General features: G+C 34.4%; 2 protein-coding genes across 2 annotated transcripts; one reads left to right on the forward strand and one right to left on the reverse strand.

Annotated features, from left to right (window-relative positions):
* Positions 1–429: 429 nt before the first annotated feature.
* LOC136799212 (general transcription and DNA repair factor IIH helicase subunit XPD-like) lies at positions 430–24276 on the reverse strand. The gene is made up of 29 exons (XM_067055898.1): positions 24209–24276; positions 23980–24079; positions 20992–21069; positions 20724–20786; positions 19931–20044; positions 19461–19577; positions 19149–19202; positions 18909–18971; positions 18581–18704; positions 18344–18440; positions 18120–18175; positions 17611–17664; positions 17184–17207; positions 16826–16899; positions 16536–16630; positions 16173–16291; positions 14205–14274; positions 13948–14017; positions 13676–13777; positions 12637–12700; positions 12268–12359; positions 11721–11843; positions 11164–11236; positions 9902–9972; positions 6703–6786; positions 5539–5598; positions 3104–3151; positions 2401–2496; positions 430–803 (listed from the first exon to the last, which is right to left on the reverse strand). The coding sequence occupies exons 1-29, from the start codon at positions 24211–24213 to the stop codon at positions 714–716; spliced, it is 2280 nt and encodes a 759-aa protein (XP_066911999.1). The 5' UTR covers positions 24214–24276; the 3' UTR covers positions 430–713.
* Positions 3513–4466, forward strand: LOC136799214 (trichohyalin-like). The gene is made up of 2 exons (XM_067055900.1): positions 3513–3869; positions 4122–4466. The coding sequence occupies exons 1-2, from the start codon at positions 3568–3570 to the stop codon at positions 4375–4377; spliced, it is 558 nt and encodes a 185-aa protein (XP_066912001.1). The 5' UTR covers positions 3513–3567; the 3' UTR covers positions 4378–4466.
* Positions 24277–24826: the final 550 nt, after the last annotated feature.

Raw genomic sequence — 24826 nt, forward strand, 5'->3', positions numbered from 1 at the left:
TTTAAACTAAAATTGGTTAACTCCCATGGGAGGCACCCGATTAAATACGACCGAAGGTGCGGCCCAATCAGGCCTTTGAAATCGCACCCTTATAGTAGAGCAAATTTAGCCAAATTTGATTTAATTTTGGCGAGAAATGAAATGTTTTGACCTTTTCAGATTTTTGAAATTTTACACCCTTAGTGTGCTTTTTCTCATCCTTGCTCATCTCGACCCTTACAGTGCACTTTGGGTTGTATGAAATTCTAATTCGAAAAAGATTCCCCGTCCCTTGAAAATCGAATTAGAGAGAGCTAGTTGTAACTCAAAATGACGTTACTCTTAAAATCACACACAACATTGGTTCCCTACAAAATTGGAAACCAATGTTGGAACCAATCCCTTGTAATGAATGGGCACAATAAATGTATGTAAATAAGAACTATTATGTAATTTTCAATTTTCGTTTTTATATTTTTCAAAAATCTAAATACAAAATAATTTACAAGAAACAAAAATTTGAATAAAAAAAAACGAGCCTTTAAAAAAAAGATTTTGATTCCACATTCTGTTCTGAAGTACAAACTAGATCGTATATATGAAACCACGACAGTCAAAAAAATTAAACACCTTTCACGTTTCTTTCTTAACTCATTCCTCAAACACGACAGTCCTTCAAAATCCTATCTCTCAACCGTGATATGTCTTTTCCAGCACTAGAAAGGAATGTTGCTTTATGCTTGAGCAGCAGATCGTATACGAGCTTTGAAGTCATCACTTTCCACTTGTTCTACCGTTAGTAAGGATAAACCTAATTGATCGTCCTAAGGAAAAATGTTCAAAATATCAAAATAAAAACTTTTTTCATGAACATCATAATGACCAAAAATGAATGAACAGTGTCCAATCTACCCATAGATTTATAAAGCCCGAAGGGCTAGATGTCAGGCTTTAAGTCATCGCTAGACAGGAGACCCGTTTTCTGCCTCAAAAAAATTACAGTGGGACATTCGAATTTTGCGCTGTCCTCACTTACTTAAATAAAAACCAAATTTCAGAAGTTGCGCATTCTCTAAGAAAGTGTGACCAGTAAAAGAATAACAAAATTTGATTGGCTATGTTTTCAACCGTTATTAGGATCTGGGAACTTCAAACTCTCAGCCCATATCATGCTACATATTTCGCCATCAGTATATAGAATAAGAAATCATAGCATGGATCTCCAGGCTAAGGCATCGCAGGCAAAAAAAAGGGAATATCGGAAAAAATATTGTTGCTATTGTTTTTGAAATCGCTGAAATTCTATTGTAATGTCACGTGACTTAGGAAACACACTTTTCAGCGAAAGCTTTACATCTAGCCCTTCGGGCTTAGTCGCGCGGCTGAGGTCGAAAAAAGTGGCTAGAAAATGATTTTCGTGATACACCTCTTAGATTCCACTTTTTTCGATGGAAACTCTCGAATTAGTATATGTAGATTCCAAAATCAAAAAGTTTCCACGATATTATCGTGCAAGTAACGAGTAATTGGCGATTTTTTGCGTTTCCAGGCAAAATTGCAAGGCATGGAAATTCATGATTTTTGGAGGGTCTTCAAATTAAAAAAAGACCTATATCACATGATAGAGCTCTTCAAACTGAGCAAAAAAGTGTATTACACCAAGGTCCCAACTTCTCTAGATCGAAAGTTATGGGCCTATTTGTGGTAAAAAAGGTGTTTATTTTGCATAGATTAATTCAGATTGTGGGGAAATTCCCTGTTTTCCATCAGTTTTTTACCACAAATAGGCCAATAAATTTTGATCTAGAGAAGTTGGGACTTTGGTGTAATACACTTTTTTGCTCAGTTTGAAGAGCTCTATCATGTGATATAGGTCTTTTTTTAATTTGAAGACCCTCCAAAAATCATGAATTTCCAGGCCTTGCAATTTTGCCTGGAAACGCAAAAAATCGCCAATTACTCGTTACTTGCACGATAATATCGTGGAAACTTTTTGATTTTGTAATCTACACATACTAATTCGCGAGTTTCCGTTGTTTTTTTTGGAATCTAAAAGATGTATCACGAAATGAAACGTTTTTCGACCTCAGCCGCGCGACTAGCTTTATAAATCTACGAATCTACCTCCTCAAACTAACAGAAGTATCTCTATGACTATCCTGGTGCTTTTTTTAAAAGAGATAAATACGATTTTCAATAGAGAAACATTGAAAATTCCTTCCCTGTTTTACTGTTTGCTTCTCCCTTTAAAAGCAATCTTCGTGCAGCCCTTCCTTTGTTATGATTTTTGGGAACGCTTTATCCCTCCCTCCCTCCCTTTATATAAGGGTGGAGTGGTGCCAATATACCACTATAATTCTATATCAACTATTTACACTACCCAAATAGCCGACCAGACGCAGAAACTACTCTTTTTCTTACCCTACTGAAAGGTTGAGCCATTTGTCTTAAGAAACGTTTGGATACTTGGATAGCTTCATCAATGGTCAAATTGCAATTAGCTTCTTTCATGTGCTCCTGAAGCAAAAAAATAATTTAGCATAAAGCATTATTTCAATCCCTAATACTGAAATCTTGATTCTCTTTTACAGATATTATTTTAAAACAATCTTCTGTTAAAGACTTAATTTGAAATTCTACAAACCCCTATGAATGAAATTAACATAAATTTCCTCCCTTCCTTCATAACAATATTACGACTTAAATCTCATCTCGACTGCTACACACGTTTTTTTATATAAGGAACCTTAACTTTGCACTGAGCCTGGAGTTCCTTATTTTTACAGAGAATTTCAGCCTCAAAAATCCTTATCGAGTTCCTTATTTGTAAATAGCTGCTAAGTTTGGATAACCATCTCTTACTGTTCCTTAAAACTTGTTTTCTTATTCTCAGCCTGAGCAGTTCCTAAACAATACCTTATTATTTGGACCATTTTCAGCCTCGAGTTCCTTATAAACGTGTTACTTATATAAAAAAAAAACGTGTTATCCTCGAACCATTTAGATCGTTAGAAGTTGGAAAAGATGGAATTTGAAACCTCATTGCCTGAGTGGCAATTTAAAATCTGAAATATCAGTACGATATATTTTTCACGATGTTTAATAATTTTGAAGCCATACTGACCTGTATCCATTTGGGGAGTTTCCCTTTTTTATCTGCCTTCGAATATCTCTATAGAAAGAAAGTAAAAAAAAGTTTAAAATTTATAGAAAGCAAGAAAAAATATCAGACCTTTGCGTCTATTTAATTTAATTTAGGAAAGAGGAAGTTTTTCGGGAAGATTAACCAGAAATTGCGACATTTAATACAACTTTTTGGTTTTATACTCAAAATATGCTTTTCAAAGTGTAGATAGAGGCTAAGCAGAGCCTCGGAAACTCAAAGTTTCGTTTTCTCTCCATTTCAAAATAAAATGGTTTTCTCATTGTTGACGTCTTATGAATTCTGACGTCAAATAAATAAACCAAGATGGCAAGACATGCTTGACGAAAAGAAAAATATTTTGGAAAATATTTTTATTGACGACAAGGAGGATAAAAGCTTTTGCAGAATAGCGACATTTTTATTTATATTGCGAACAAGCAACGATGGGGAAGCTTAAACAGCGCTCTGGAATTCCGTTACCCGTTTTTAACCGGCGTCGAAGTTCCGTCAGTAAACTGAACGAAGAAGGGCATGGGGAGAGATCGATGGGGGATATACAACAAGAGCGAGTCGAATATGTTATGAAAAGAGAAGAATTATGTAAAGAATGGCTTCAAAATGAGAAAGAGAAACGAAGCATCGAAACGAGGTTGCTACAGATTGATTTGAGTATGAAAGATATTGAACGCGAGGTTCAAGTGTTGAATCGCAAAGAGGAGTTCTTGAGAGCAGAAGTCCAGCGAAGGTAAGTAGTGCATATGGTCACTAGAAGATCAAGTTTTGTTTTTCATTTTCCGTCTACTTTCAAAGACATAGTGCTTTATGTCGCGTGGAAACCGCTCTCAAGGGGATCAGTCTGCTTACGCTGATATGGTTTCCACACGATAAAACAAATAACGTGCAAATTTAAGGCGAATTGACTTTAGTTTAATTTTGAGGGTGTGCTTTTAAATGATGAATTAAAATTCTCCACAAAATAATTTCATTATTTCTCTAGAGTGGACAGAAAAACAGAACTAAAAAGGAGATCACAAGAGCCGCGATTATCATTACCAATGGTGCACACACCGCAGCGCCGCCAATCTACCGTACCAACCATTTATTCAAGAAAACTACGACAAGCGGTTGAGAGGCCTGGCTTCCTACCACCTATACCTGAAGTCAGAAGACGAAGCTCTGTGAAAGAAGACAAAGAAAATCATCCGACCGCGCCAATGGACGCGAGAAAAAGACTGGGCCCTAGACCAAACTGATCCTCTATAGGAGGGCGAGAGGATTAGTTTAGAATGAAAATGGCTTTTGAAACGCATTAAGCAGTCTTTGGTGATACTTTTGGACAAACAGCGGCTAATCATATAGTCATATAGAATTATAAGTTGTTCAGGATGGTTCAAAACATCAAATCATTTCAAGAAATCATCTATAAATCTTTAAAACGCGAAAAGAAAAGACTGGGTTAAAATTTACCGGGAAGAATTGACATCAAATTCATTGCAATCGACAGAATAAGTCAAACCGATAATTTGTTTTTCTCTGTAAAAAGACTCTGTGAAAGTCTGGGTAGAGTTTTATAGTGGAAAGATCAATTAAAATATTTTTGACGAAAGAAATCTTTCCTAACCTAAAAAAGGTTTAAATCATAAAATCATAAAGTGTTCATTGCTGTAGTCCGCATTTGTTCGGATAAAAAAAACAACAACTGTTCCCACATTTTGTTGAAGGTAGAGTTAAGATAACGGAGTAATGGTATAAATTATGGTCATAATAACCTTGAAAATAGAAACCTGCGTGCTTACAATCGTTCTTTTAGTTTTCTTTACTTTATATCTGTATAACCGCTTTGGTGTACGGTGGTAAAAGCAAATTTTTTACGTCTGAGACGGGAAATGAATTTTTACACAACAAAATTAGCACAAAGTCTTGAATACTTTTTTGGTGTATTATGTGGAATTTTGAGTCGGAAAACCTCTTTGTTTGCTTCACTGAGACGGAAGAACTTTTAACACTTGGTTACACTGTCGTAAGTAAGTAAGTCTGCAACCGCAGTCGGAGGCAACCCAAAGGCTCCTCTTTCGATAGCTATGCACCCGAAGGTAAGGGTGGGTGCCACTCTTTCTCCCTGGATTGCTCCACTTACCCTTCAACCTTCTATCCATTGCTGAACATCAAGCAGAGAGGCATCAAGTACCATTTTGGAAATCTTTGGTATGACCCGGCTGGGGGTTGAACCCACAACCTTGCGCACCGTAGTCGAATGCTCTACCACTGCACTACGGGCGCATATACAATCTACTATCCCTTTTTTCATTTGAATGATGGCGCTGCGATAGGCCTTTTCCCCTATCAGAATCATTAGAGGCAAAAAGTAGTTGAGCTCCAGCTTCTGGACTATGTATGTTAAAGAAAAATCTTACCTTATCAGCAAACACCATGATACCATAATCAGTTTTACCACGAATAGCTCGCCCAACACACTACAAAGGAATGCCAACAATAATAACAGAATATATTGTTTGATAAGGGCCAATAAATTTCTGTTAAGGTTCTGTTTTATTTTCTTGCCACTTTTTGGTTCTTGTGAACGTTAAATTGTTCTTATATCCAGTTCTTATTTTCAGGGCTATAAATTTTTACAATTTGACCCTCAAGTCATTCGGAGCTCACCATTGTTTTTACATTGTTCTTATATATTTTTGCATTTTTGAACCTCATCGTTCTTATAAAATTGTTAAATTGTAGAAAAGTGAAACAGAAAAGTGATAAGACGTGTAACCAAATCAAAATAGAACATTGCATTGTACGAAAATCTGATATCATCCTTTCATGTTCTCAAGTTCACGTAAGGGTGAAAAAAAAATCATACCAAAAATAGTTTATGTTTTAATACACGGGTTTCGAATTAAATCTGGCGCGAGAGAAAAAATCAAGTAAATAAAAGGAGCGATAAGGGGAAATGCCTTGTAAAAGGTTGATAGATTTCCTTTCTTCTCTTTTGAAAGCCAGGTGTTCATTCAAAAGATGTTTTTCTATTTTAAATTCAATAAAAGAAATATGATTAAACGATTGACTTTTTATTTTGATGTTTTTGTTTTCATAATGACCCAAAGTCAGTCAAAATGGAAAAAGGAGCTAAAATTGCTTGATACACGGCCAATTTTCGTTCTGTTTACTTGATATTTTTCGTGCAAATTAACATGGGATCAAAGCTAAAGCTAAGCAAAAATTTAATTCGAAACCCGTGTATTTGATAACTTTAAAAATGTTGAATGAGAATTGAAAGAAATGGTCTAAATTTTAGATGGAGTAAGTGAATTTTTTGCATCGTTTGTCTAAGGTCAGAAAAGAGCTTAAATCTGATATGCCGATGGCGTATTGGCGGCCGCCCACGCTAAAGCTCTAAAGGGAGCGGGCCAATTTGCGGGCCTTTCTGACCTGCTATGAGATTGGGTTCACCCAAACCTCGTTCCTCGTTTAATTTCGGCTTCTCGGTGCTTACTGGTAGCGCCAGATAATCTGGTGTCCATCAGTTACTTAAATAAAGCCTGGAATACACGGGGACGAAGTTGAGGTTTGCCTACCTGTGCAGCATGTCTCATGGCATCAAACGTTAAGAAATCGTTTTCTCTGATGTTGAATTGGTCGCGTAAGTACTCCAAACGAGCCTAAACAAAAGAAAATAAGGAAAGGTTTATTATATGTTTTCCTCTATTGGCAGCGGAGCTTGCGTAGAGGTTACACATATCTTTTTATGTTATAAGCAATCAGGTCGCCCAGGCTCGAGGGCTCAAATTTGCCAATTATTTTCATTACACGCTTTTTTTTTATAAGAACATCTTCTATAAGAATATCAAAGGTGAAAATTGATCAAATTGTAAAAATACCCTAAGAATAACCTCTAGGGTAACGAGTTTCCCAGAATTTGCTTAGAATACAGTCATTTTTTTGTATTTGGTTAATAGAAAAAAACTGCTTCCTTTGTTAGACTTGAATTTAAACTTTGAGGCAGAAATGTAATTTTAGCTCCAAATGTTCATTCAAAAGTCCAAAAGTTTCAAATTGATCATTTTTCATGTTTGTAAAAAAGTCAAGTCTGAAAAAGTAAGAATGCGTTAAGAATATTTCACCCTCAATTTTGGCAATTTCTTAAGAATACTTTACCCTCATCCAAAGTACACTATTCTTATAAAAAAGCGTGCATCTTAACAAGTAAAAGCTTTTTAGATAATCTAACAATGGCAAACGATAGCCCTTGGCCCAAAAAGCATAAATAAGATATAAAATCAGGGGCGGTTAAAGCAAAATTTTCAGAAAATGCTGTGCAATTCCCAATGCTGAACAGAAAATTGGAGTTGTTTATAAAAAAAGTGTATTAAAGTATCTGAAAAATAAACAACGTTTTTCTAAGGAATAAGCATCCCGTCGTTGGAATTCAGAAGATTAAGTGTTTTCTATCGGGTTTTGATTTTGAATTTCTCCCAAAAAAGGATGTGACGAAAATTGCGCATGCTGCAAAAAATGATAATGACCAATGAGGAACTCAACCGAAAGTGTTTGTGTATTCTTTTTAGAATTCCCAGCATTTCCAGGACAAACAATACAAGAATACGGGAATAGTTGGTTGTTTCATATCCAAATGAAATTTAATTCACCTCTTAACAGTGGTGTTGGTTCAACGACGTTTGCCGTTGAATCCACAGAAAGGTTAATCTCCATAGGTTAGTTTTAAGTAGCTGTACGCCCATATATAACCAAGCCAAAGATATTTAAAATCTAATCTTATGTTTAGAATATCTTCAATAAAGTTCTCAGGAAAAGGAGAAAATAAAGCGATGTTCGAGTCGTCAAGGCGCCAACGCCGTAAACCAGGGGTTCGAATCCCTAACCCTTTTAATGTTCCATTAAGTTCATAAATAACCAAGCAAGCTGGCCGTTAACCCCGTGAAAACAATCAACAGACTACCTAAAAGTCCTTAATCACTTGGCTATCCACGTAAGACATCGACTGTATTAAAATCTATAGAACCCTGATCGTTTTAGCGTACTATTCATGATATGCACCATTGCAATGTCTTCCAAGGACCCAACAGCTGATTGGTTGAAAGTGACAAATTGACTGATTTTACATCACTTACAACCAATCAGCTATTGGGGTCCGTGATGTGTCAGAAGACATTGTCATTGCAATGGTGCATATCATGAATTATTACTATGTGATTTAACAGATATACTCAAACCACTCACTTCCCATAGTTTGCACCCCCCCTTTTTAATAGGGGGGGATGCCAACTTTCTGGAGGGCCTTTGTAGGGGGGGTACCGAGATCTGCCGAAAAAACTAGGGGGGATGGGAATGTAGGGGGGGATCAAATAAAAAAGGGGGGGTTTGGAAATTTTGTGATTAGATTTTAAAATGATCAAGATTAATGAAAAACGCTAGTTATATTCTGTCATTGTTGGCTCGTGACTATAATACTTCATACTCTTTCTTGTTGATAATTTTGCTGGTAGGTGGGAAAGCGAGTTTCCTTCGAAACGGATTTTCTTTAAAAAAAAAGGGGGGACAAGATTTCATTACAAAAGGGGGGGATGGGTATATAGGGGGGGATGAAATAAACCTAGGGGGGTTCATACCCCTCTGCAAACTATGCTTCCTTTGTTTTCAGGATGGTCCATCCCTACATATTTGGGATCATATCACAGAGAATAAACTTTTCAATGTACTTCAAAATAAAACTCATACAATTACTATTTTTCAATTTTGGTCATTTGTTTATGGAAAACACATGATTGAACAAGATTAAAAGGTAAATTAATAGCGGTTGCTTTCAATGTGGGTGCAAAGAACTTTAACAATGTTCGAGTATTTATCGAGGATCAACCAGTTACATTTAAAAACTACTTTCTTATCAATCTATCTGATCCTGCATAAAAGTTCTAGCGGAAGCCGGGGATAGTGCAATCCTGTGGTTGATTTCAAGACACAATGAAAGCTCGGATCTAGTCAAATAAATGTTGATAAAGGACCAGTAAGGTAGCCCAGAGGATGAATTTGTTCAGGGGAGAAGATTTTGGTCATCAAAGTCTGGTCACATTCACGCGAGTCTTGCGTCACTTGTGTATTGATTGTGAATGTCTCATGGAAATTAGTTTTATAGGAAAATCGTTGGCTGACACTTGCCACACGGATAGTCCATACAATACAAACAAAACAGAGCCCATTATTTTGGAAAGATGCTGTTATTCATGTATCATAGAAAACAGTTCTTATTAATGGCCAATCGTGGGCTTGAGAGATATTTGGCACACGGATAACATTCAATGGATCTCAGCAATAACTTCTATTTCTTTCTTTCCAATGGTTACAGTATTTTCGAAAGTTAAGATATTTAAAGTTTAAAAACTATCTGGTCTGTTATTCCCAGAGAATTAGAGATGATCATATCCCTTCTTTTGGAGTAGGCTGCTTAGTTTTCGGCTAATAGCGCCTGTTGTAGCATGAACGTAAAATAACCAGCTACGTAGGTTCAATCCCTGGCAGAGTCATACCAAAGACTTCGTAATTAGTAAAAGTTAAAATGGTACTTGATGTCTCTCTGCTTGATGCTCAGCAATTAAGGGAAGGATCACGATTAATTGGAGCAATCCAGGGAGAAAGAGTGGCAGCCTGCCCTACTTTCGGGTAGATAGCTATCAAAAGAGATGTCTCCGGGTCGGCTCCGACTGCGGTCACAGACTTACTCACAAATCCTTCTTAGTTTTAGTCTAAGTAAACATATACCTTTAAAATTCGACTTTGTGTGTAAACATAAGGAATACCAAACATGATAACGGCACGCCCCAAATGATGATCTGAAAAAAAAGACTGGGAATATACCTTAAGGGAAGAGATTTTCACGGAATTTAATTTCGCGGTTGAGAGGACTCGGGTAACTTAATGCATGTCCCAAAAATGCATTAATTTTTCCGCCCCAGTTCCAGTCCCTAAACCATAACAAACTATATATTTTTACAAGCGTATTTGCATGTAGAATACCGTATTCGGTGTAACTTGAATTCTTTCTCAGCAGAATTTGAGTTTTCTTAAGAAAACGTGATTATGACGTCATTATTTATGACGTCATAATTTTAAAAAGTTGAATATCTCAAGAACTTCTACTCAAGGCTTTATGAAATTTGGACCAATGATAGAACTCATCAAGACGAGGAGAATTCTTTTTAAAAAATTTGAAAATTTGCTGATGTCAGCATTTTATCGCAAAAATTCGAATTTTTGCAATTTCTGCTGACGTCATTAATTTTGAAAAATAATTTCAAAACTTTTTGAAACATCTTGATGTACTTTATCACTGGTCCAAATTTCATAAAGTTCTGATTTACATTTCTCGAAATATTCAACTTTTTGTATTTATGACGTCATCAATTATGACGTCATAATCAGGTTTTCTTAAGATATCTCTAATTATACTGAGAAAGAATTTAAGTTACACCGAATACGGTATTCTACATCCAAATACGCTTCCAAAAATGTATAGTTTCTTATAGTTTAGGGACTGGAACTGGGGCCGAAAAATTAATGCAATTCTGGGACATGCATTAAGTTACCCGAGGATTTTTTATTTAAAAAATATGGCTTATTTTGCCCCCAAAACACCAATTCTATAGGTGAAATTCCGTGAAATTAAATTCGGCGGAAATTTGTTCCGCGAAAATTTCTTTCCTTTTAAGGCACTTTAACTTTCAAATTTTGTTAAGAGTTTTTTGTTATTAGGAGTTCATTTTTATACGAGCGTAACAATGTAAGTTTGACACGTCTGTGTATTCGTTATCTATTCAGGATAATCACTCCTATATCTTCTGACAGTACGCCACCTTTATACGGTTGGCTGGTTGCAATTGATGCATTGGATAGGAAAAAAAACCCTAAAAAGTACATAAATTTGTTCATTAGAATGGTGCGTATAATTAAAACCAAGGGAAGAATTAGAACAAATCTTATTTCCTATCAATAACAAATTTGAAAGTGAAAATCATTATCTTTACCGAAATCGATTCCTTCCGAGACTTTTCCTCTTGCAACAGAAAGTAGCACTGCACCACGCCCATTTTCACAAGCCTGAAAGTAATTTAGATAGAATTTACTAGCCAACCTATAAATCAAATTAGGGAAAAATTTTAACATAACAGTTCGGATTTTGTTGACGAGGCCATTCATTTTTGAAAATATATATCCACTTTTCCTTATTCTGCTCCAAATAGCCTGGTCTTTAATTAAGTGGATTAAATTTTGCGAGAATTCATTTTCACGAATTTTGACCCTTTTCGCGAAATTTAGTCCTCGCGAAAAATTTGAAATTCGTATTTTGCCCAAAACCCTTAAGGGAATGAAAGAAATTAGGTGAAAAAGAGGCTGATTCGAAAATTCTAGATTCCCAATTCGCGAAAATATGTCCAAGCGAAAATTAATCCACTCAAGGCGCTCAAGGTAGTCTATATTTACCTTATTTCGGGGGTATTTATAGGTATATTTTCAACCCCCCCCCTCCCCGTTTATTAGGCACCACACCTATCTAATTTTTTTAATGAATAATAAATGAAACCTTTTGGTAGTTATATAGAGCAAGTGCTGTTTCTGTGCCATCCTGTGTTTCAATGAATAGAAGTTTATTCTTTTGAACATTACTGATCACTCCTTGTTCGTGCCACACCGTCACCACACTTTCCTATCGTAACAACAATCAGTAGAAAGATACCATGAATTTAATTTTTTTTCCAAGCTCTTGTTTTTAGAGGGGATGCAAAGATCTGTTTAATTGCCAGAGGCAGAAAATACTACTATCGATAAAAAATTAGAGCACAAGTACCTGGATTATCTAGAAGAGTTTGAAATTAAAGACCTTGCAAATTGATGACAAATATAATCTTCCTAAAGATTCTAAGTGAATCCTTGAAAAAAATCCAACAAACATCATTTTAGAAAACACCGAAAGAAAGTTAAAACAGTGAACACTCTAGTTCATCCACCCCAGCACCCTCAGCCATTTTCTTTTTATGCTTAACACATGCAGAAATTGTTATTTATATAGCTCCCTTATATCACAACATGAAATTATTTAATAACGTCTGTAAAGAATTTGAATGTCATACCATATAAAGATAACTGACAAAGAAACAAACAATGCCATCAGGTACCGAAGCTGTCATTTCCACCAAAAGATTTCCATAATTACGAATGACAGCTGAAAAGAAATAACAAAATGTCATAACTGAATGAAGATACAAGTTACAACTGGTCGCTAAATTCATTAATAATTCGATCGATAAAAGATTCGAAAACAAGTAAGTTGATAAAAATCAAGTTATCTAATAAAAATCTTTGAAAGAAATAAACAGTGAACCAAAATGCAAAACAAACTCTAGAGAAATGCCTGAAAAAAAGAGTCGTTTTGTATGAAATAATATTTTAACGTAGAACAGACATGATGAATAGACACCAAGCTAATACTTAACACATACCCATATCTTCTCTGGTTTCAAACTTAGAGCTGATGGCTACTTGGTCATTCCCTTTACTGCATATCTGAAAACAACAAGATTCAGCAGGATTAGGAATCGTAGTATAGACATCAAATATTCTATTCCTATTCACTCCTCACTCTAGTCAAATCTATATTGCTATGGTCTAATCACCTTATCACCTAATCGCCTCAAAAAATGTTGGTTTGCCGTCAGCCGACCGACTCTATTGACTGACGTCATGAATGACCAAAATAAAAATAAATTCGGACCGATCGACCCACCTCCAAAATCTAGGGTCGGATGACGGCAAACCAACAACTTTTTAAGTCCAGCCCTATTCACTCCTCACTCTAGTCTCTTAGACTTCCTCTAAACCAAACATATTAACATATTATTATAAAGCAGAGTTCATTAGAAGATAGCTGTAGCCTAAAAAACGGAGCTAATAATAACATGTGTATTTGCATAGTGTGCACCCTCTCCAGAATAGTGGGGGGGGGGTTGATGTTAAATTGGGTCGAAAATTTCCAGGTGGGATTTGGAAATTTTTAGGTTTTAGGAGGGAGAAACAAGTTTAAGGTTAATTTCTTTAGGTGGGATTTTTGGTGTTTTGGTAAAAGTTAATGTTAGTTTTTTCTTATTTCCAAATTTAATTATGATTTTTTCTAAATTCTATAAATAATTCTTTTACTATACTAAACTTTTCTCCTTCTTATTATTATACTCGAAGAATTTTTGTTTCGTTTCTCGAATTAGTATAATTTTTCGTGGGGATATCATTTTTAGCTGGGATCTGGGAGTCTGGATTGAGAGTGAGAATTTTAGGACCTGGAACCCCCTTGTACACCATGATTTGAAAATCATTCATGTATTGTAGATTTATTAATTCTAAAACAATGACAATGCACTGACCTCTTTCGAGAAAATCTCAGCCTTTGAGTGAGCATGTCTAATATGTGACAAAAGATTTTTGTTTCCTAAATTTTAGTTAGAAGTAGTGACCGTCAATTATAGAAATAATAAAACTATCACAAACCATTGGCATGACACACTGTCTGGAAAGAGTCATTGTAAAGGTTGCAATGTTTGCAGGGACGAAATCCAATAGCTTCGGGTACATATCGACTGGTGACAAAGTCTGAAAAAAAATTCATTTTTAGTAAAAGAAAACAGCAAAATAGGAATAATTCTCGCGAAAGTCCGTCATGTTGAACATTTTTAAATGCAGTCTTACCATCAAGTGAGCAAGAATTATTTCAAGGTCAATTTTTAGTCTATCCCTTTATATCAAACTTCTAAAATACTTACACCAGAAGTAATAACGACAGTTTGAAATCGATCAAAAACAGGTTTTATAGCCACTGAAGCATCCAAACAGCTGAAATAGTGGAGAGAATTTATTTAAAATAAAAAGCACTATGGAACGCTTTACTGAATTTCAGTATTGAAAGTTATATTAAAAAAAAGACCTCACATACACTGACAAAGAATAACAAGTGAAACGTTTATGGGCCTGCAGGTCTGATCTATACAGAAGAAAGTTTCAGCTATTAGTGAAACCTTACCAGAAATGAAGTATAGGGTTTGGTATTGTTGGTGTCTGATCATCAAATGGTTCAATAATTATTACAAATCCTGCGGCAAATGAAAAAACAATTACAAATCAATAATTATAATAATCAACTTGTATTAAAATGAAGTACACAATGTAAAACATGAGCAGAAATTAAATTTTAAGGTAACAAGCTAGATGCTGAATGGACCTACCTGATGATGAAAGTTAGATAGCAATGCAAGGAGAAAAATGAAAAAAATCAGTCAGAAAACATAGCGTTTAGCGAAAATGCATAACGCAAGAAATTCATCATTGACTGATGGTGGGGGAGAGGGAAGGGTTGTAGGGAAAAAATAAATAGAAAGTTCTGGTCGCAAAAATCAGTTTTATTGACAATTGGATCATGCTTGATGGTGAGCATTGTTATCAATAATGTTTTTGTGTGAAAAACATAGAAATATAAGGAAAAAATCCAATGAAAATCTGCAAAAAACAGCGATTTCCGGAATTTTCAACCGGGAAAAAAATTGTTCTCAAAAATCAAACTCGGCCATGTTTTGAGCATTGCGAATACGCATCTTTCTTCTCTTGCAAAAAATCAGAAAAAACTAAAAATAAAAATTTGAGAAAATGTCAAAAAACCGGTTTTTCCGGCATATTTCCGGCATTTTCGGCCAGAAAAAAATGTTTTTCGAAAATCGGGCTCCGTCACATTTTAGGTATTGTCATATTGCGTCAGTATGCAAAATTTCATAAAAAAATATAAAGTACAGCTCGAGAAATTCAAGGAATACTGTCTTTCCGGCGAAAATAGGTTGTTCCGGCGACTTTTAAAATAATTCCGGCTTCAAAAATCAATTTTGTTGAAAATTGAAACATGCTTGATGGTGGGTATTGCTATTAATAATGTTTTTGAATGAAAAAACAACCAATTATAAGGAAAAAGTCCAATGAAAATCTAGAAAAACGGCGATTTCCGGCATATTTCAGGCATTTTCTGCCGGAAAATTTTTTTTCTCTCAAAATCGGACTCGGCCATGTTTTGGGCATTGTTAATAAGCATCTTTGAGCAAAAAATCAGAAAAACTAATGATAAAATCTCGAGAAAATGCCAAAAAACCATTTTCCGGCATTTTTCGGCGGAAATTTTTCGGCCGGAATTTTTTTCAATTTAATTTTTTTTTTTTTTTTTTTTTTTTTTTGTTTTTTCTTTTTTATTTGCTTGAATTTTTTCGTTTTTTTTTTTTTTTTTGGTTGTTTTTTTTTTCGATTTCGGTTTTTTTCATTTTTTTTTTCCGGCAATTTCCGGCATTTTCGCCGAAAAATTTTTTTTTTCGAAAATCGGGTTCGTCACAATTTTTTCATTTTGCATCAGTGTGCAAAATTCATGAAAAATATAAAGTACTCAAGAAATTCACGTTTTTCGGCGAAATCGGCCCGCCGTCGTTCCGTTCCGGCGATTTTTAGAAGTTCCGGCTTCAAAAATCAGTTTTATTGACAATTGAATCATGCTTGATCGTGAACATTGCTATTAATAATGTTTTTGTGTGAAAAAACAACGAAATATAAGGAAAAAGTCCGATGAAAATCTGCAAAAACGGTGATTTCCGGCATATTTCCGGCATTTTCGACCGGAAAAGATTTTTCCTCAAAAATCGGACTCCGCCAAGTTTTGGGCATTGCTAATACGCATCTTTGTACAAAAAATCAGAAAAAACTAATGATGAAATCTTGAGAAAATGCCAAAAAACCGGTTTTTCCGGCATATTTCCGGCATTTTCGGCCGGAAATAATTTTTTTTCGAAAATCGGGCTCCGTCACATTTTGGGCATTGCCATTTTGCATCATTGTGCCAAAAATCAGAAAAAACTAATGAGCCAATCCTGAGAAAAGCTGGTAACAGACGGACGGACGAACGGACGAACGGACGGACAGAGGTTAATTTATAGGACCTCCAGGTAGGTCCAAAAAGAGTAACCTTTGGAATAAGTGCTGACGAGTGTTGCGAATCCAGCTACTAGACCAAGTCCACCAAAGTCTGCTATATCTGTGATTTCTAATGTCTGGAGAAGGGAGCGTAACCTCTCTGCACAAAACCTAAAAAAAGGTAAAAGATTTGTGTTGGAAGTAAATATTTGTGAATATTTAATATAATAACACGGTAGGGTTATTTGGGATTAATAGCCCAATTTTCATTGAAAATATTTCAAAATGACCCAAACGTTAATTTTTATGGCTTACTAAGAAATACAACAAGAGATTCTAAGTTTTCCCTTTTCCTTATAAGTGGTTTGCTTTATCTTTCCAAATTTTTTCTTAGCCCGTTCACCATTTACATTACCTGAGAGGTTTCCGATCAATGCAAACTTGTTGATTGATGTGTTGGAGAAAAGATGGCGGTGTCTCTGATACTACGTGTTGTACTCTTAGTCTTGTCTGAAAAAACAAAGACAGATTTTGATGTCCTATCAAATTGTTCAAGTTTCTGAATTTAACTTTCTAGCTAAAAATAACTAAGTTTTTGTGTTCACTGTTTTTCCGAAAATCCAAAGTTATATATCATCATAGTTAAAGTGTAGTAATAGGGTACCCCCTGAATTTGAAAGGACAGAGCTGAGTTTTACCACATACCTTTAAATACTCAATGAACCTTCTCATAAATGCAACAAAATGTTCGGCCTGTCTGATATTTCCAGGTACAGCCTCTATAAGATATGGACGTATGTGTTGATATAAGATCAAGACAGCTTTTATCTACTTTGATGTTTTTGATCAACATGTTAAAATCAGTGGTCAAAGCAGAGCTTTTCATCTCAGACGGAAAATGGGATATTACAAAACAAAATAGGCCAGATTACTCAAATGTGATTGAATTTCAGTGAATTTTGAGATGGAAATGCCTCTTTTTAAACTTCGCTGAGAAGGAAATCCGTCTGAGACGGAAGAACTTTGAACACTGTAAAATGATGAATTGCTTTTAAATTTTTACCTTCCAAAACTTCATCTGGTAAAACTAAAACAAAAAACAAAATCTTGATAAGAATTATAAAGAAAATTAAAACTTTGGCAAAGATTGAATAAAAACAAGTCTATAACATATTTTGAATGCTTTATATTTTACTGTTATACATCTTAAATTTTCGACTACTTTATTTGAACTAATTTTCGCAGGAATTAATTCTAGCGTTTTTCGAAAGATTTGAGAAATCCCAAATCCGTAAGAAAATGAAAGAAATTTTTCCAAAAAAGGGTAAAACCACGAAAACTAAAACCTGCAAAATCTGGCGAAATGCAATTTTTCTGATTTTTTTTTCGACCGCAAATATTAGTTCCCCCAAAAGATTAGTTCCAATAAGGTAATGCTTTAGCAATCATTAAATGAGGGAATGAGGGTGATTTCTAATGACTCATAATACCTGGATTGGCCAGCTGGACATCTGTATCTCTTGCTACTCTTGCATCCTGTAAACCTACAAAATATAAAACAAAATATAACAAAATTAAAATCAAATCAAACTTTTATTAGCATGTAAACCTTTTCATAAAAATTCATTTCAAGAATTTAGTGATGGGTAGCTATGAATGTGAGATACCCTTACAAAGAATTCAGACTGGACGCTTTCCCATAAAATTGCTCATCCCAAGGATACTTAAATCATGGTGTTTTCAGATACACCAGTAACACACATTAACTGATGTGTTTCAATGAGAATACTGAACCAGACAAATAAACATTGTGCCCACACTGAAAAAATAAGTGTATGGTAACCACCGAACACAGAAACTGTACTGGAGTTCCCTTCATGTGATGTTGGTTTGCAGGGCAAACCGGGCAAAGGTACATTGAAAGCCAAGTGGGAATTGAACTCTGACCTCATCCATGAAGGTCAAGGGTGATAACCACTCCATGAAAGTAGTTTCGTACCTTGCACTAATCTATCATACTCTGTGCGAAGTCTATCTGCATCTTGGTTCTTTAACCTAGAAAACGATTTAAGATTAATGTTTACTTTGAAAGGTTACTAAAAATGACAAAAGAATTATAAAAAAACTAAAAAAATATTTTTCCCTTTTGAACAACTTTGTTGTATACAGTTTTTAGAAACTTAAAAAAATCATGAAAATTTAAAAGAATCTCAACATGTATACCTATTTATATTTTCTGTAAGGGTTTCTATGTTGTTGTGGCATTTATCTAGAGCCCTCCTGGTTATATGGCACGTCATTGATTCGATACACACATTGTCTAAGCAGAAGACAAGTGAAAATTAACATGGTGTGAAGATGTTTTTTTTTGTCCAGTAAAATTTGAGCTCAAAAGTTTGGCTCATGACAAGAGCTAAGTTAATTTCAACTGGAAAACCTAAAACTGTTTTATAAACTTACCTATATTATGAGCTTCATCAAAAACAACAGCACATGAACGAGGGATGTCTTTTGAAACAAGTTCTGCAATTTTTGGGTCCAAAAGATAATGATAGCTGTAAACAACTATGTTTGCATGGGACATCTAGAAATATAAGCAAAATAGAAATTCATTTTTTCAAAAAGTTTTCTGTAACTTTCGATATGAAATATTTACTGGAGTCACCTGATGTCACTATGGTTTTATTACAAGCTTGAAAGAAAAGTACTGGAAACAATCTTTGAAAATTTCAAAATATGATGAATGTAGCATGAATGAAAATATGATAAAAACAAGTTAGAACCATACTGCATATCTTGCAAGGAAATATGGACACCATCCCATTTTCTGTCCATAAGATTTGAGATCCTCCTGTGAGAAGAAAGTATGAAAAATATTTTCAAATTATTAATTTAGTTAATATGCTTTACACCAAAAATTCTGCAGATCATGACAGATATGACATTTTTCATCATCTCTGTGCCAAATAAAGTACACAGGTTACAGTAAAATTCTTTTAAACAACCAATTATAATTAAAATTACTCACAAGATTATATATACCATATGGAAGTGGCTCTTCTCTTCCTTTAGCATCGAAATCCTAGATAAAAAGATTTTAACGAATTGGAATAACATCTCCTTTTTTCAATACATTTTAAATGTGAATATTGAAAGCTACAGCAAAAAAAAACTAAATATGAATACCACAATATTTCTCTTTCCTTTTCAAAAATTGTTGTTTGTTTCGGGTTTGTTTCTAAGTTTAAGAAATGCAGCTATTATTACATAGTTTGTTAATTTGTCTATTCTCTGGGGAAAGTTATTTCTATATTTTCTTTTATTTCATAAAAAGATTTACCTCAAAAAATGAGCACACTGGGATACCAGGTTGATTTTGGTGTTTTGCACGAACATATGAAGCAGTTAACGCATGACACATACCATCAACTTTTTTACCTTCTTTTAGAGAGGCGACCTAAAGTATAACAAAATCTCATTATTAAAGACCATTTACCATTTTTTTTACATTGTGTTTATAAACAAGGAAAAGAACAACTTTCTCCCACTTGCGATATGCAAGTAAAAGATACAGAAAATTCCATTGTTAATTCTGCTTTCTCAGCATGAGTGGCATGCCATCCCTTTACACCCTGTTATACCATAAAAAAGAATTCTTGTATTTCTAGCAATCATCTATTTGAAACACAAGAACCAAGTCTACAAATCCTATTTGATGTTGTATTTATTTTTCTACTAGAATTCACACTTCAATCAATGATGAAGTTGAAATAATAAATGCTAAGAAAGCAAAAACTAATCATGTGTTACCTCAGGTTTAATGCATAAGTTTTTACGAGAACTCAAAGCCAAGCCCAGCATTTTCAAAGGTTCTCCAGTCTCTTTCTCATAGTATTCCATTAATTTTTTCAATTCTTCTAATACCTAAACAACAAAGACACTTTATCATAAAACATAACATTTGACATGTGATTAGGGATACATGTTCAGTGTTGCAACCAGCTGTGATTAATATAATCCTAGCGGAGAGTATAAAATTTGAATCTTATTTCACGAAAAATTCTGCTTGTTAGTTGAACAGAAATAGGGACCATTCAAAAAGTACGTACGCTGGAGAGGGGGGAGGTGGAGTACTCCCAAAAGCGTACGAAAGCATACGTGGGGGAGGGGGGGTCCTTGAGGAGAAGTATGTAAGCTCGTAATTTTTCCTAAACTGTCTTTTTTGAGAGAAAAACGCAATATTTTCCCATCAAAAATTGTTTTTGGGATTGTTATTTTGTTCATCTTATAGATTCTTTTAATTTCTTGAGACTTTGTTATAAATACGATTGGATACCTACATATTCTACTGTTACTAGAGTTTCAAGTTTCGACTTTGGTTAGGGGCGGGTGTACTAAAAATAAAAAGCGTACGTACCCTGAAGGGGGGTACACATAAAGCGTACGAAAGCGTACAAGGGGGAGGGGGAGTCAAAAATTTGCCATTTTCGAGCGTACATACTTTTTGAATGGCCCCATACATGTTAGAAAATTCAACTGGACAAATTTTCATTAACAAACAGAAAAGTTGTAACTTCTCAATGTTGAGAATAATTATTCTAACCTTTTCAAGTTCAGGAACTGTGCGAGAACAATAAATCAATTTACTAAGATGCTGAGGCTTTTCCTACAAATGAGAGAAGAAAAAAATTAGAATTAATGGTAACTCTTTTCGATTGAAAAACTTATTCATTTCAGGTCTGCATTCATTTGAGAAAACTAATAAAAGTCAATTTATAGCCTTGTTTAGTCATTTAGGAATGTATACTTCAATGAGATAAAAGAGTAAAGACCAATGGCAAAGATATAAAACAAATTAAACAATACAGTACCCTTAGATAAGCAACAATCAAGGATAACAGGGAAACGGTTTTGCCTGTTCCTGAAGGCATTTCCAATAAACAATGTCCCTAATAAAAGAAAGAAATAATACATTCTTTAAACAACAAGTGATACTTTTATGGACCTACCTGGTTATGCATGTAACACATATATAATTGATATGTACGTGAGCGTGAACATTAAACAATCATTCAGAACACAAATAGTGACGATCTATTAAAATTAGTCGTTTCTTATAAAAAACCGTTTAGAAACCAAAATTTCATGCTCTTTAAAATATTCTTTCATATTCAAGACTTCATGGGCAAAAAAAACATTGATCTCATCAAAATATTGAGTAATTTGGCTAAGAGCATTGATGTATGCTTATTAATAGTGATTCTTATAGATAAAGATGCGTTTTTTGAGCTTAAAAATTCGTTTTTTACATAAATCTGCTTGAGCCATCTTTTACCTATTTTCATTCAAAAAAATTAGAAAAAAATTAATGATTGTTTTGTGGCCCAAATTTGCCCAAAAACAATTTATTTCGAAAATCGAGTTCCATCACATTTGAGGGTTTATAGTTAAGCATCTTTGTGCAAAAAATCATAAAGAATGAAAGAGCAAATCTCGAGAAAAGCTAAGTAATTGATAATGTGCTTATAAAAATATATCGAATTTGGCCAGTTTCTCTATAAAAACACGCCAAGCAGCCAAAATTTCAGCCCTCGTGAGCAAATAAAAACATCTATCTCATAAAAAAAATTGAGTAATTTGACTAAGAACATTGATGTATGCTTATTAATAGTGATTCTTATAGATAAACATGCATTTTTTGAGCCAAAAAATTTTTTTTGCTAAAATCTGCTTTAGCCATCTTTTACCTATGATGGTACCCTACTTTCATACAAAAAATCAGAAAAAAATAATGATCCAATTTTTCACAAAGTCCAAAAATCCGTTTTTTAGCCGTTTTTTGGCCCAAATTTGCCTAACATTTTTTTCTTCCAAAATCGGGCTCCGTCACATTTGAGGGTTTATAGTTATGCATATTTGTGCAAAAAATCAGAAAAAACTAATGAGCCAATCTCGAGAAAAGCTGGTAACTAACGAACGGACGAATATACAACGGTTAATTTATAGGACCTCCACCGGGGTTGGTCCAAAAACAAATAAATCAGTAATCAAAGCAGAGCACCAGAAAAGTGCAATCCAACTATAAGTATTATTTCATCCAAATTTAAATCTTGTCACAAGGATTTTTCTAAGCACTTTTTTATGTCTGTATACCGACCAAAATACCCAATCTAAGATTGAGTTTTTGAAAATCAATCCAAAATAAAGGAGATTTTTCTATAGCGAAATTAACCTTTTATTGTTGTTTATAAGCAACAATAACTAATTTGTGACTCCCCAAGTGATTTTAAGTACCTGAAAAAAACGGTCCAGACCGATCGGCCAAAAAGCGGCCTAGATTTTACTTTTACCGGTCCAGCCTCTTTTTCTATCGGCTTTGGATTGGCCATTCTCATTTCACTTTAAAGCGGCTTTCTAAGCGGCCGTGGCCAGCCGCTGCTGATCAGGCTAAAGTCCGGTAAAAAGACCGGTCAATGCATTTGCCGGCAACGAAAGAAAGAAAACTTTTTGGAAGCTTCATTGACGAACAATCTCCAAAAGTTTTTCCTCTGGGATTTACCACCTTTTTTGAGTTCGTCCTTTCTTTGTTGTTCTTGCTTTCATTCACGAAGATAAAATTTAAAGACCTGAATTATGTTATTTTTTAATATAATTATAGACAACTGTAATAAAAGGGCTGACCCAAAAAAAGAGCCTCTTTTTATAACCATTTATATTTCTGAAGTAAGACCATTCCTTACCTTTGCTTTGTGGTCTTCATTTTGTGCTCAATTTATTTGTTTTTACTCTTTCGTTTTAACGAAAAGACTCCCTGTCCCGATACAACTTCCTACAATTGTTTTTTCCTCGTAAAAAAAGACACCTCAGTATAATTATTGCGTCTCCTCTCTGACTAAGCACATGCCCCTGTCTCAATTTGACCTTCGTGACCTCCTCCAATTTTGATTTCTCTCGTATCAGAAAGGCACCCCTGTCTCTCTTTGACATCCTTTATATTCTCGATATTTCGTGTGACCTTCGAAACTATATGTTAACCCTCTTCTATTTTACCAATTTTGTTCTTTATTATATGTACCATTTGCTTACAGCCTTCTTTCCTCCTAACCAAAATAATATATAATAAATATTAATTATCTTACCTTTGTTCTTTGTCTTTGTCTTTGACAAAAGTGCTAAGTCTATTTACTCATCATAATAAATTAATCTCACTTTGCAGCTAACAATAACTGTTTTTCAAGTCCCACAGTATATATATATATAAACAAAAAAGATGAAACCCATCTGCTCTTCGAACTTTTTTCTTCCTCCTTCTTTTTGTTTTGATTTAAAAAAAAGTCTAGTCAAAACATTCTTTAAAACTCTAAAGACACCAGATAATAAAACTTTTAACAGTCATACATAAAGCTGGCAAATGAAAACAGAATAAAAGCATCCAACTAAAACAGCAAACCGGTAACGGCCTTTAATATAGCCCGAATGGCCTAAGCGGGCAAAAAGTCGGTTACGGACCGGTAAAAGAAAGTACGGTCTTGGGCTGATCAGCTTTTCATGTACTTAAAATCGCTTGGGGAGTCACATTTATCTACATATTCAAGAGTTTTTGGGAGCTTCGCCCTCTGAACACCCACAAGACCCCCAGCTTCATCAATGTGCAGCTTTGTTGAGCAGGTTCCCTGTTCAGGCATATTAAAAATTTAATCTAAATTTACAAAAACGGCCCCAGCTGAAAGTGCTCAGAAAAATCCCTGTGTCATAAATGATTGTTTAAATGGAAATGGTTAGATTACTTCAAGATCCTTGAATTTTTTTTCATCTTATTCACGTAACTCTTTCGGATGCAAATACAAGTTGATACAAACCTTGGCATCCAAAGATTTCTTCAGCTCAAACATATATGAATACTGCTCCGGATATATGTAGTCATATGGAAAGAGAACCAGCAGCCCATCAATATTCAATCTAAGAGTAAAACTTCTCATACTTAAAATACTTCAAAGAATTACCAAGTTTCAAAAATTTCGAAAATTTTTTTTTTTATATCTCCAAAATTTAAAAAAACTATGTTTATAATAAATATAAAGAACTTACTTCATTTTGATGTCAAATTCAGTATATTTATTAGGACTTTATCTTTTTTTATTTTTATTGGATCTGTGGAATAAAAGAATATTAATTTCAGGGTTAGAAAGGAAGTTTCATAAAAAATTAACATGAAACAATAGAAACATTTTAAATAACATTTTGACAGCTAAGTTGAAAAAGAAAGCACTTATAAAGCAGTTATAAAGCATGACCCTGTAAGTTCTCACCAGAATCATAGAGAGTCTAATTATCATAAAGTGAAAACTCGGGTAAATTATGGCATGTCTCAAAAACTGAAAATTACCATAATTTTTAGATTGCATTAGTCGACAGAAAATGACCGAACAATTGATTGAACATGAAGGGTACTATGATGTAGTTTCTAACCTGATGTGTAACCTAATTGTTTTTTCACTGATTTTCGCGAAAAACCGCAAAAACTGATCATTACGTAATAATCGATGACGTCATCGCGAAAATCAGTGAAAAAACAATTAGGTTACACATCAGGTTAGAAACTACATCATAGTACCCTTCATGTTCAATCAATTGTTTGGTCATTTTCTGTCGACTAATGCGATCTAAAAATTATGGTAATTTTAAGACATGCCATAACTTACCCGA

The sequence above is a fragment of the Clytia hemisphaerica genome, unplaced genomic scaffold (genome assembly GCF_902728285.1).
Source record: "Clytia hemisphaerica strain Z4C2 unplaced genomic scaffold, Clytia hemisphaerica genome assembly, whole genome shotgun sequence".
Classification (NCBI taxonomy): domain Eukaryota; kingdom Metazoa; phylum Cnidaria; class Hydrozoa; order Leptothecata; family Clytiidae; genus Clytia; species Clytia hemisphaerica.